Source organism: Pteronotus mesoamericanus, unplaced genomic scaffold (assembly GCF_021234165.1).
Source record: "Pteronotus mesoamericanus isolate MK-2021 breed Mesoamerican mustached bat unplaced genomic scaffold, CSHL_Meso_final contig_246, whole genome shotgun sequence".
NCBI lineage: Eukaryota > Metazoa > Chordata > Mammalia > Chiroptera > Mormoopidae > Pteronotus > Pteronotus mesoamericanus.
In genome coordinates, this window is record NW_026555104.1 from 12,798,285 (window position 1) to 12,811,087 (window position 12,803).

Genomic DNA, 12,803 nt, shown 5'->3' on the forward strand with positions numbered 1-12,803 from the left:
CAGCAGGGGCATAGATTCACAGACTGTGGCATATGTGTAGAATGGAGTGCTGTGCAGTTAAAAGTGAATATATTAGGACTAGATGGATTAGGATGGACAGCTATCCAAAACATGCTAAGCCCAAAAGCAAACTGCAGAATGGTGTACACAGTGTGGTACTGTTTCTGGCCATTTCTTCTTCTTCTTTTTTTTTTTAAACCTCGCCCAAGGACATGCTCATTGATTTTAGAGAGAGAGGAAAGGATAGAGAGCGAGAGAGGGAGAGGAGCATCAAATGGTTGCCTCTTGCACACGCCCTGACTGGAGATCGAACCCGCAACCCAGGCATGTGCCCTGATGGGGAATCAAACTGGCGACCTTTTGGTTCACAGGACAATCCTCCAACCGAGCCACGCCGGCCTGGGCCCTGGCCCCAGGTGGTGGTCAGGGGAGGACAGGAGGGGAAGGGACTGGAAAGAGGGGCACGGCGCCACCACCTGTATCGGTGATGCTAGAGCTCTTACAGCAGGAGACACGGCCCAAAGCTAAATAGTGTGATATTTTAAAATCAGGCTCCGTGGCCACTTGCCAGGTTGACAGGAACTGCAGGGCCCTGTGCTGGGTTATCCTGAAAACAAGGTCTCACCTGCCACAACAGATTTGGAGCCGGGTGTGCCGACGGCTGCGCCCTGTGTCCCGAGAGAGGGCCCCTGTGAACTGAGGAGAGATTCAGCTGGGGAAGCACCAGGCATTGGCGCGGAGGGGCAGAGTCAGATGGGTCAAGGCCTTTTGTCAGCACCCTTATTTTTACACACCTCACCCCAGATGACACGTGCCTCAATTTCCCCAGGCTGAAAATGGACCCCAAATCCAGCTTTTCAGAGTATGATGGAAAACAGCCGGGCAGCCATGCCGGTAACAGCCTTCCCTAGCGTGTGCTGAGTCACTGCTGCGTGCAGGCTGTGCCAGGCATCCCCGGACCCTCCCAGGGCCCCTGCGCGGTCGCTGCTGTTACCCTCTCCACATCGCACCCGGGCAACCGGGAAACTCAGGTGCCTTGCTGTGCCACCCTGGCGACTCCCTTCTCTGGCCCTCTGGTTTCTTCTAGGGCCTTAGGCAAGCAGTAGTTGCCGTGCCAAAGGGACCCGAGGTGACATTGCTGGGGATGCTCCATGAGTCCTGCTGGCCAGTGCAGGAGGGGGTCCTAACAGCCAGGGGGGGGCGGCAACCACTGGCCAGGCCTCCGGGGCGTTGCCAGGACGGCCAGCTCCTAGCCCACACACGTTGTACCCGGGAGCTCCCTGGAGCGCGACAGGGAGGCCAGCAGCGAGCGCCAGGCTGGGGAGACAGCGCGGACTGAAGGCAGGACAGAGGGCGACCCCTGGGAAGGCTGATCATGGCTGCAGGCCCTGAGGCTGGTGGCCGCCACGGAGACCCAGTGATGGGTCACTAGGTGGACACCAGCCATGCAGCACTGAGGACGTGGGGACCCCGGAACAGCTTTCCTTTAAGGGACTCCCAAACGCAGGGACGGACGCCGCACCCACTGTGTGGGGCTCCCCTGGCCTTTCTCCTCACAGCAAGCAGGCAAAGGACAGTCAGAAAACGAAATACCAGTGAACAGTTAAAGTGTCAAACAAGCGCATGGAAGCTTGTAAGGAACTGAAGAAATTCACCGTATCTGGGTGAGGGGGTTAAGGGAAACCCGTTTCAAAAATCAGGTTTATCTAAATACATACAGAGTGAGTGTCTCCCTTTTGAAGTCTGAATGATGTATTAGTCCATCTTGTTACCTACCACCACAGTCAAGATACAGAACACTTCTCTCGACTCAGAAAGTTCCCCCAGCGCCAGGCAACCACTGACTTGTTTTCTGTCCCAATAGTTTTTGTTTCCAGACTTCCTCAGGCAATCGCACAATGCGTCAGCTTTTGAATCTAGCTTCTTTCCCGTGGCACCACGCTTTGGAGATTTAGCCCCGTGGTCACGTGGGCCACTAGCTTAGTCCTTCTTCTCGCTAAGCAGCCGTCCATCGGCCGGGCAAACCACAGGCGTCGCATCGGTTCACCCATCAAAGTGCATGTAGTTTCCAGTTTGGGGTGATTGTATAAAGCTGCCAGAGAACAGGTTTTCGTGGGGACATGTGTCTTCATTTCTTTCCCTCACCCCCCGCTTTTAGCAATACGTATTTTGCAGTGTCTCTATAATGAACCAGTATTATTTATGTAATAAAAATCACAACACAAAAAATAGTAAGTGCAAAGGAAAGCAACAGTGAGATAGCACTTTCTGCCTTTCAAACTAGGAAGGAATTTTTATTAAGTTTATTGGAGTAACACTGGTTAATAACATTGTACACATGACAGGTGTACAACTTTATAATATGGTATCTGTTTACTCAGTTGCATGCTCCCCCCACCGAAGTCTCTTCTTGTCTCCTTCTGTCACCTTGTAATTTAACCCCTTTCATCCTTTGTCCCCCCCTCACCCCCCCCATCCCCTCTGGTAACCACTATTCTGTTGTATCTATGAGTTTGTTTTGTTTGTTCATATGTTGCTTTTTGTTTTGTATCCCACACATGAGTGAAATCACACCATTATTGTTCTTTACCGTATGATTTATTTCACTTAGCATAATAATGTCAACAGCCATCCGTGTTGTCACAAGTGGCAATATTTCATCTTTTTCATGGCTGAGTAGTATTCCATTCTATATACACATATGTGTGTATATATATATATGTACATATATACATATATATTTATATCAAATATGCTTTATCCAAGCATTCATTGAAGGACATTTAGGCTGTTTCCATGCCTTAGCTATTGTATATAATGCTGCAATACACACAGGAGTATATATCTTTATAAATACCCATTTTCAAATTTTTGGGGTAGATACCCAGAAGAGGGATTGTTGGGTCATAGAGTAGCTCTACTTTTGATTTTTTGAGGAGCCTCCATACTGTTGTCCCTAGTGGCTGCACCAATTTACATTCCCAGCAGCAGTGTACGAGGGTTCCCTTTTCTCTACATCCTCCCCAAAACGCTTGTTGTCTTATCGATAATAGCCATTCTGATGGGTGTGAGGTGGTATCTCACTGTGGTTTTCATTTTCATTTTCCTGATGATAGTGATGTTGAGCATGAAAATATATCTGTATGTCTTCCTTGGAAAAGTGTCTACTCAGGTCCTCTGCCCATTTTTTCACTCCAGTTGTTTGTTTTTTATTGTTGAGTTGTATGAGTACTTTATATATTTTGGATACTAGCCCCTTATTGGAGGGATCATTTGCAAATATCTTCTCCCATTCAGTTGTTTGCCACTTTGTTTTGTTGATGGATTCCTTGCCGTGCAGAAGATTCTAGTTTGATATAGTCCCATTCATTTATTTTTGCTTTTACTTCCCTTGTCTTTGTGGTCAAGTTCACAAAAACTCCTCTGAGATTGAGGTCCGTAAATTTAGTACCTGCATTTTCTTTTTTGTATTTTATTGTTTCAGATCTTATATTCAAGTCTTTAAGCCATTTTGAATTTTCATGTATGGTGTCAGATACCAGTCTAGTTTTATTCCTTTGCATATGACTTTCCAGTTTTTTCAACATCATTTATTGAAGAGACCTTCCTTTGTATATTTTTGGCTACATTTTCAATAATTATTTGCCCACACATATGTGGGTTTATTTCTGGGCTCTTAATTCTGTTCCATTGGTCTGTGTATGTTTTTCTGCCAGTACTATACTGTTTTGATTACTGTAGCTTTGTAGAATAGTTTAAAGTCAGGTAGTGTCATACCTCTGGCTTTGTTCTTTTTCCTCAGGATTGTTTTGGCTATTCAGGGTCTTCTGTGGATCTGAATAATTTTTGTTCTATTTCTGTGAAACACGCCATTGGGATTTTGATAGGGGTTAGGTCTGTAGATCGCCTTAGGTAATATGACCACTTTAATAATGTTAATTCTTCCAATCCATAAACATGGGGTATCTTTCTTTCTGACAGCAGTTCCAGTCCAGCGGTGGCTGTTGACACCACTGTGCTAATTTACGGCTTCGCGGCCCCCTCTCCCAGGGTCTGCCGTGATGGGAAGGGGGTAGGGTGACGCCTTTCCCCCGGGGACACTGCAGCTGCCCCCCTTCCACTTTGAGCCAGTGTGAGGGCGGCAGTCCCACTTTTCCTCCGCTGCCACCCTCTGGAGCCAGGGTGGCCACTGTCCCTGTCCTTCCCCACTCCCACCTCCCCTGTTCATTCCGATGAGCCCATTGTCGGATGTTCTGATGCATGAATCTTTCAAGCATGTTTGCGTGTCGAGCAGGGGGACCCTTTGTTGAGTTATAGTTGTCCAGTGTCTTATAAATTTAAGGGAAAAAACAAGAAAGTCTTCTCACTCTGCCAAGATACTGATGTCCCCAGCAAGGATTGCTTTTCAATTATATTTTATTGATTATGCTATTACAGCTGTCCCATGTTTCCCCTTTTGCCCCCCTCCACCCGGCACCCCCAGTCCCTCAGGCGATCCCCACACCTTTGTTCATGTCCATGGGTCAGGCATGTATGTTCTTTGGCTCCTCCATTTCCTACGCTGCACTTTACATCCCCGTGGCTGTTCTGTAACCACCTGTTTGTACTTCTTCCCTCCTCACCGCCTCACCCATCCCCCACACCCCGCTCCCTCTGACAACCGTCGAAACACCCTCCGTATCCATGGTTCTGTCTCTGTTCTTCTTGTTTGCTTAGTATGGTTTTTAGATTCAATTGTTGATAGATATGTATTTGTTGCCATTTTATTGTTCATAGTTTTGATCTTCTTCTTCTTAAATAAGTCCCTTTAACATTTCATATAGTAACGGCTTGGCGATGATGAACAACTTCAGTTTTCCCTTGTCTGGGAAGCTCTATCTGCCCTTCGTTTCTAAATGATAGCTTTGCCCAGCAAGGATTTTTAAGGTGACAGTCCTCAGCTGTGTCAAGGGCACTGCATGTCAACTGTATGGCCTTTCTGGAGGACAGGTTGGCAGGAAGAAGGAAGAAACCTGACAGGTGTCTGGCTTTGAGTGGGTAATTTCACTTCTAGGAATTCAGTAATTCGTTCAACAGATGTTTATCGGCCCACCCAGTGCCAGGCACTGAGATGGGTGCCAGGGAGCTGGTGGTGGGAGAGACAGATGTGCTGCTCACCCCGGAGCACGCTCAGCCGGGGCTTAGCGATTGTTACTCAATCACCTACACAAGGACAGGGTGAGGGGCTCTGCCGAGGGGCGGTTCTGAGCCTCCGTCCTGGCTGCTGGATACCGGCCCTGCGCCGAGCAGCCCTATGACCTTGGGCAGCTCCCTCTACCTGCGCCCCCCCAGCCTCAGAGGAAGACATCAAAGTGTAAGGAGCAGGAGCGAATGCAGGCGGGGAGCTGACTCACAAGCCAGGCTTCCCCTCCCTTTGGGAAGCATCGCTGTTGCTGCCCAAGAGGAATTTTTTCCTTCCTCAGAGCCCAATGAGGTAGCGCCAATGGTTGCACAACTCCAGGAATCTACTAAAAACTACTGTATTTTATACTTTAAAAAGATGAAGTTTATAGATTTCAATAAATCTGCTCTAAAAAACATGTAAGTTCTAACGGGGGGCAAACACTGCTAAAACGTTTTTCTGGTGAGAAATGTGAGCTGTGTGAAAATCGGACTTAGAGAATCAAGGAAAGTCCCCTTTGCTGGAGGGATGGAGGGGCTCTGTGGTAGGTAAGTTCCAGGAAAGGGCGTGTGAACGGGAGTCCAGGCGACGAAGGAACCACTTGTTTCTTCTGCTGTAGGTGACCGCCCACCATTGCCACAAAGTAGCGCTGGGGAGCGTTAGGATGAGCAGGGGGACCCATAAATCTCTCTCCAAGGACAGAAAGTTCTTCCAAGCCCTGCTGGCTCCATCTGTACCCACAGCTTCTCTCCACCCTCTGCCTGGCTACCCATTGGTTATCATTTCAGATACCTGAAGCCAGATGTGGACAAGAAATCCAAACATAAGACAGCAGTAAAGAAGAAGACCCTGAACCCGGAGTTCAATGAGGTACAAGGGGCTGGCGAAGCCACAGGAAACCCTCTCCCTCCCTCCCGGGACAATGGAACTGGGAGGGACCTGGTTCTCAAGGGTCACAGCTTGGAGGATGGGAAGTGGGGCGAGAAGCAGGGTGACAGGTGCCCCCCACCATGGGGGGCAACGGGGAGGCTCAGGCCGGGCTGAACCAGGTCAGGGCGGTGCAAACAGAGGGGAGGGGGCAGCCTAGAAAGATCTTCAGAGGAGGAACCGACGGTGTTGTGGCTGCACTGGAGGTGGAGCTGAAAGCAGGGGACCCGGGCAGCGGGAGTGGGAGGCATGAGGGAGACGGGGAGGCCCGGCGGCACGCGAGCAGCACAGGGCCTCGGGCAGCGCCTGAGCAACGCGGGGGCAGGAGAGGGGGTGCGCCCGAGTGAGGGGCCGTGCCAGCTGTCAGAGCGCCGTGGAAGCCAGAGGGAGACACGGCTCCACAGAGAAGGGAGCGGTCAGCAGAGCCAGGCCCAAGGGAAGCCAAGCGCAGCAAGGCTGTGAAATATAAGTCCCTCTGGCAATGAGGAGGCTACCGGGAATCTGGAGAGAGAGACTTCGGTGGCGAAAGGGGCAGGCGGGTTGGAATGAAGGGGACCCTCAGGGCCCGGGCCGGGCGCTCAGGTGTACATGAACGAGTCGGCTGAGAGCCCACCACCGCCGCCAGCGGGCACCGAGCGGCCTCCCGTTCAACCCCCGCCCCCCCCGCTCGGTGGGTGTCCTCACCGTGCCTCAGAGCCCTCCCGGCCACACGGCAGTGGCCCTGACTCTCTCCTTCTGGCCAGGAGTTCTGTTACGAGATTAAGCATGGGGACCTGGCCAAGAAGACCCTGGAGGTCACTGTTTGGGATTACGACATTGGAAAATCCAACGATTTCATTGGTAAGAGGACATGAAGAGAATGCCACTTGGCCATAGGCCTGTCCTGGCCTTAGGGAAGGGCGGCGGCCCCTGAATCAGACCGCAGCCCTGCCTCCCTGGCCTCTGGGGAAATCTGGGGCCGGAGACCACCTGCCCCCACACGAGGGGCTTCAGGCATTATCCAGTCTGACTCCACGTGACCGAGGAAGAGTCAAGCCCGGAGACGGAAGGAGGCCTGGGGGTCACACAGGAGGCGGGGCGGAGCAGGGGAGAGGGCTGGTGACGGCCAGCGCCTGGGGCTGGGCTCTGAGCCCTCGTGGCCCCAACCCCATGGTGGTACGTGCACAGGTGGTACGTGCTTAGCTCTTTCTTGCTTTTTTGGTCCCCTTCCCTTGGCCCCTAACACAGACTGCTGCGCCCTGCTCCAGCACTGCCCTGTCCTGGTGTTAGAAGGGCGGGGTCCCCGGGCCCTGCTCTGGGGTAGCGGCTAAGAGTGGGGCATGGCCGTAAGGCCGCTGTGCACCCTCAGCGCCGTGGGTGAGGTGGAGGGTCCGGCCTTGGCACTTGGAACCTGGGGAGAGGTTTGGCAGGGGGCACTGGTTCCCGAGGGATGGGCCAGGGGGAGCACCTGCCCCCAGACCCCTGGCTGCCCTCTCGACTCCCCTCCTGCAGGCGGCGTGGTTCTGGGCATCAACGCCAAGGGCGAGCGCCTGAAGCACTGGTTCGACTGCCTGAAGAACAAGGACAAGCGGATTGAACGCTGGCACACACTCACCAACGAACTCCCTGGGGCTGTGCTCAGCGACTGACCAGCCCCCGCCTGCCACCGCACCCGTCCTTGCCTGTCACTTGGCCCAACACAGGCTTGGCCCTGGGCTTCCTCAGCTGCCACCAAGGGCCTCAACCCCCACGTTGGGGGAGATCCAGGACACCTGCTCGGACACAGAACCGCTGCGGCCCCCGCGTGGAGGCCATGGAGGACCCGGCCACTCCAAGGAGCAACGAGGGCAAAGGGCCAGGCCTGCTTTCAGCCCCTGCGGCCTGACAGGGCCAGAGGTGGGAGGAGAGGGGCTTGGCCTCAGCACCCAGCCCAGGGACGGGGAAGGGGCCAGCCAGGAGGCGCAGGCCCTACTAGAGGTCAGCAGTGAGTCACAGGGGACCCGGGCTGCGAGAATAGGAGTGCAGGGGTGCCTGGCTGGGGCCGGCGAGAACTCCTGAGGGGACAGTAGGAAGAGGGGCACGGGGGAAGGAAATTAGGGGCAGGACTCTGACTGCATCGTTCATCGCTGGCATTACTGGGCAGGTGGAAGAAAATTGACCTGAGAGCCAGGAATCTAGTGAAGCTCCCAGAAGCTCCAGTGAACACGGGCACTTGGCAAATGCTTCACTCAATTTTGTAAACCCCTGGGGATGAATGAAACACTGGGCCTGCCCTCAGGGTGTTCCTGGTCTAGCAGGAAACCTTTTTAATGGAGAGTGAGACCGCCAAGGCCAGCCGGGCCTGCTTGCTAGTGCTCTGGAGTCTGCTGACTTGCTGGGAGGGCCGGGAGGGCTTCACCCAGGAGGCCTCGCTTCAGCAAGGCCTGGGAGGGCAGTGGAGTGGCGAGGTGGACAAAGGGGAAGGGCAGTGCAGGCAGAGGAGGGAACGGTGACTGAGCCGGGGACTCGGGGTTTCTCTAGGGGGCAGGGTTGGTGAGGACAGGAGTGGGGCCCAGGGGTGATGGCACCCAGCCCCGCTCCCTCCCCACCCCTGGCCGCCAGGCCAGCCTGGACTCACGGCTGACGGTGACGGAAGTGACGGAGCCCTGTGGTGAAACACGGTGCGGGGACAAGTTCAGTCCTCAGACCCAGTTCGCCCACCTTTGCTCACTCGCTCCTCCTGAGGAATCCGGTGGATGCATCCCGCCCCTCGTTCTTCCCAGAGGAAGCACCAGGACAGCTGGAGCCAAGACAGAAAAGGGTCCCTTGTTTTGCATGAAAAGCAGAAATTCCTCCTTGTCCTCCCCCTTCTCTTCCCTTGCTCTGCCTCCCCCGACCTTCAGGTTTGGGACTGGGTAGTGGGGGGACCTCAGGTGGTTGCCCACGCACCCTGGCCGTCCCACGGCCACTGCCGTCCTGCTCAGGAATACTGCGCAGCAGTCCAGGGCCCCGTTTCTGGGACAGCTGAGAGAGAGACACCCTGCCTGGTAGGCCTCTTTGCACCGAGTCAGAGTCTCCAAAGTGAGGTTGAAGGTTTGAGGCCTGCGCCCGAAGCCCCAGATGTCTCCTGCCTACCAAGGGACCCTCAGGAATCCTGGAGGAGCAAATGCATAACCAAAGGACTTCTGTGTTTGACCCATCAGCGCACTGATGGGAAAGAGCCCAGAGAGGGAGCGTGACCTGCCCGAGGCCTTGCAGCCTTACCACGGCTGGGGGGGAGCAGGCTCCATGGCCCCGTGGCCCCTGCCCCGCTCCCAGCCCAGAGCTCCGGACACCACACCTGGGAGAAGTAGGGTGCTGGGCTCACACGCGAGAGGCCCTGCCAGCTGCCTGCCTGGCGCTCTCCCCTGCCTGCTGCCCACACCAATACTAGCAGCAGGGCTCACAGGGGCACAGAGGTTGGACTTTCTGCTGCAACCACAAAGCACACCACCATCTGAGGCCTGGGGTGATGATGTGACTCCCACCAAGTGCCCATCAGTCCTTTCCCAGTTTGCAGGGAACTCGGGACTCCAGCCCCCACACTGTACCTGGCAACCTTTGCTGGTCGCAGAACCTTGGTTTTCCCATCTTTAAGAAGGCTGTGTGTGTGTGTGTCCAGAGTTTTACATGCACCGTCTTCAATTTTCACAACCCTTGTGTCTGGGTGAACTCTGGGTATCTCCTTACCTTTGCCTTTTGGAGGGCCTCACTCGGAGGAGAGGCTCATAGCCTCTCTGCGAAGACGTGGAAATGCTGAATGGCAAAGCTCTAAGAGGCTGTGAGATACATAGGGAAACAAGCCCCCCTGGGACAAACAGCCAGGACCCCCAGCACCCAAGCCTAGGGCCCTCTGCTGCCCCAGGCTGTGCGCTTGGCCCTGAGAGACCGTCCCAACTGACCGCAGGCTTGGAGGCGGGGCTTTTACACAGCCAGCCCAAGTGGAAGATGGGGCACTTGGACAGAGGGGCCACCCAGGGAGTGACAGAACCTTCACCAGAACCCTGGCACTGTTCTAGACCGCTTGCAGGTTGTATCTGTCAAAAGAAAAGGCTCTTTGAGAAGCTGCAAAGTTTTGCCTTTAACCCCAAACTGGCATCTTTCCTCTGGTCCATTAGACGCACAAAGATGGGAAATTTGACACCATAAAAAAGAAAAAGTCATTCCAAAGTCACGTGTCAGTAACCAGGGGGTCTCCCTGATGCGCGGCACCCAACTCCACCCCCTCCCTTCCTGGTCTCCGCCCCACCCACCGTCACCACTAGCCAATCCCTGACGGGCCCGTCTTCCAACACTGAAGCGGTAACCTCCTGACCTCTAGTGGCGAGAGCGAGGAACTGCACCTCCCGGCCCGTGCATGTCCGGCCTTTGTTCCTTCCCAACCGACAGAACCTCCCGATGCATGGACTCTGGCTGTCGTCGACACAGACTCGTGCACTGCTTAACACCGTTTTGCTACCATGTGATGGCTGCAGAAATCGTCCTGAGACTTGCAGCCCCACACACAATTTTTGTATTTTCGTCTGACCTACCCGAAGGTGTCCTTTTTAAGTCTTGTTTGTTAATATTTATAATGACATATAATCCAAAGTAAATGGAAACGTTCATTGTGATCATATTGGCTTAGGAGACTCATTTACTAGATTTGAATGGATGGGCAGGAAAAAATGAGAGAATGGCGCTGGGCTTATTCGGCACGTTTTCTCATTTACTCTTCACCAAGTATCCATTTGAGGTAGGCTCCCACGTTACAGATGAGAAAACTGCGGGGTTGAACCTCTGGTGGGTGACAGAACCAGAAGTTGGTTCATGCCTTCCAAGGCTTTACACCAGAAACAGCATGCCATGCTATCAAGCACCCATTCAACAAAGGGCTGTGACAAATTAACACCAGACAACTAGTCTAGGCTCCTAGGGCAGATTCATCAGCAAGACAGCCTACACAGTTACACAGTGGGCTGGACTGGCTCTATTTAAATAAGGAGATCAGAGGGGCCTATGGACAAGATGACTTCTAAGCTAGGACTTGGAGAGGGTGAGGTGGGGAGCGATGAGAATACCTGGGGAAGAGCATTCCAAGGGAAGGGAACAGCCAGTGCCCCTGTAGGTGGGGACAGGCTTGGAGTGCCTGAGGAACAGGAAGGAGGCCCAAGAGGTTGGAACAAGGTGGGGCAAGGGAAGAGCGCACAGGGGTCCAGGAGACGAGACAGAGAAGGACTTTACAAAGACCGGCTTTCGCACCACATTGAGATGGGAGCTGACTTTGTCTCTAACAGGCCACCCAGTGGAGTACAAACCTGTGGTCTGGGGCAGGTGATCAGCTCCTGTTTGGAGGTCCTGCTCATGGTGGCGTGCCAGAGTCTAGGGTTTGAAGTCTAAATGGTATCCAGCGTCCAGAGCAAAGTCAGCCGGGTCCCAATCAGAGCCTGCTGACACATGACTTTGGTCAAGGTGTGGGTCACCAGCCTTCCTTAGCAACCATCTCTGTGCCTCCTCTCCCAGGTGTCCCACCCATTCTCTTAACTACCTGATAGGATACCCTTCCAGTGCCTTCCTTTTCTGCTTACGTTAACCAGAGTCAGACCTGGTTATTTTTGACAGAGAGCACTGCCTGGCTCTCTGATGCACTCCGATCATGCAGGTCTCAAGTGTTACCCCCTTGTGAGGCCCGCCCTGACCACCTGTCACTTTCTCCCCCACCATCCTTTCTTTTCTTCATGACACTTACCAACAAAATCATCTTGTGCACTTTTTGCTCATTTCTTTCTCCCTTCACTGACCTTCCTGACCCATTTTTCTTATTTACCCCAGTAACTCCAGCCCAGGACTGAGCACCAAGTAGCCCTCTAATAAGTGTTTGTTGAATGAATAGATGAAAGCTGCTAGCACGGACAGTGTGAAATGAGCCAAATCCATGTGTTTGGAGTATGTGATTTTATTGGGCCTAAACCCAGATACGTGCACGAGACTTCTGTTAGCGCCGAAGACTCCTGGGGTACAGAAGAGAAGAGAAAGGACCCCACGTACCACAGAGTTATCCTGAGAAAAGGAGAGGATGAGAGGGAGAAAGGAGGAGAAAGAAAGGGGACTGAGGAGGAAAGGAAGTGAAGGGACGGCAGGAAGGGGCCTGGGAAAAGCTAGACACAGGCAGGGGTCAGGGAGTCCCACCACCGCTCTCCACGGCACACTCAGGGGTCCAGGGGAAGTGACAGCCCAGGATGGCCAAAGAGACAGCTTTCTGTAGTGTCCAGTCCCCAGGGAGAGTGCGTCAGGCAGGCGCTGAAGGGAGAGCTAGAAACAAAGCACACCAGGAGGGGCATGTCCCCGCATCCAGGGCCAGCAGCAAAGGGGACGGGGAAGCCAACTCATTGTCCAGTGGAGTAATGTTACAATACAATGTTACAGTATTATAATCATGGCCATTAAGCTTCCTGGGTGCACGAAGCAGCACTGTGCTAGGCTCTCTGAGACTCTCAGCCCAGGGGAACTGCACAGAACAAGGCTACAGATGGACGCCAAACGAGATGGCGCACTGACGGCACGACTGACAGCAGGCTGAGTTCAGGCCTGAGCTGCCTGAGGCAGGGACAGGCGAGGAGCAGGGGGCGGGCACACGTGGTTTCCGGGAGTGACACCACCCTCTGTGGACACTGAGACCTGGCCGGGGCAACGCTTGTTCAGGACACCCTGGAGCAGCCCCCGACACCCCAGTGTGCTC

The 12,803-nt window shown here is 53.8% G+C and overlaps 1 protein-coding gene across 2 annotated transcripts in view; it reads left to right on the forward strand.

Moving 5' to 3' along the window:
• Positions 1-10,621, forward strand: part of DOC2B (double C2 domain beta) — a 30,100-nt gene extending 19,479 nt beyond the window's left edge. For both annotated transcript variants that reach the window (XM_054573286.1, XM_054573287.1), the window contains 3 exons: positions 5,950-6,031; positions 6,832-6,928; positions 7,580-10,621. In XM_054573286.1, the coding sequence (XP_054429261.1) occupies positions 5,950-6,031; positions 6,832-6,928; positions 7,580-7,716 (316 nt within the window). In that variant the 3' untranslated portion in view covers positions 7,717-10,621. The remainder of the gene's footprint in view (positions 1-5,949; positions 6,032-6,831; positions 6,929-7,579) is intronic.
• The last annotated feature ends 2,182 nt before the right edge of the window (positions 10,622-12,803 follow it).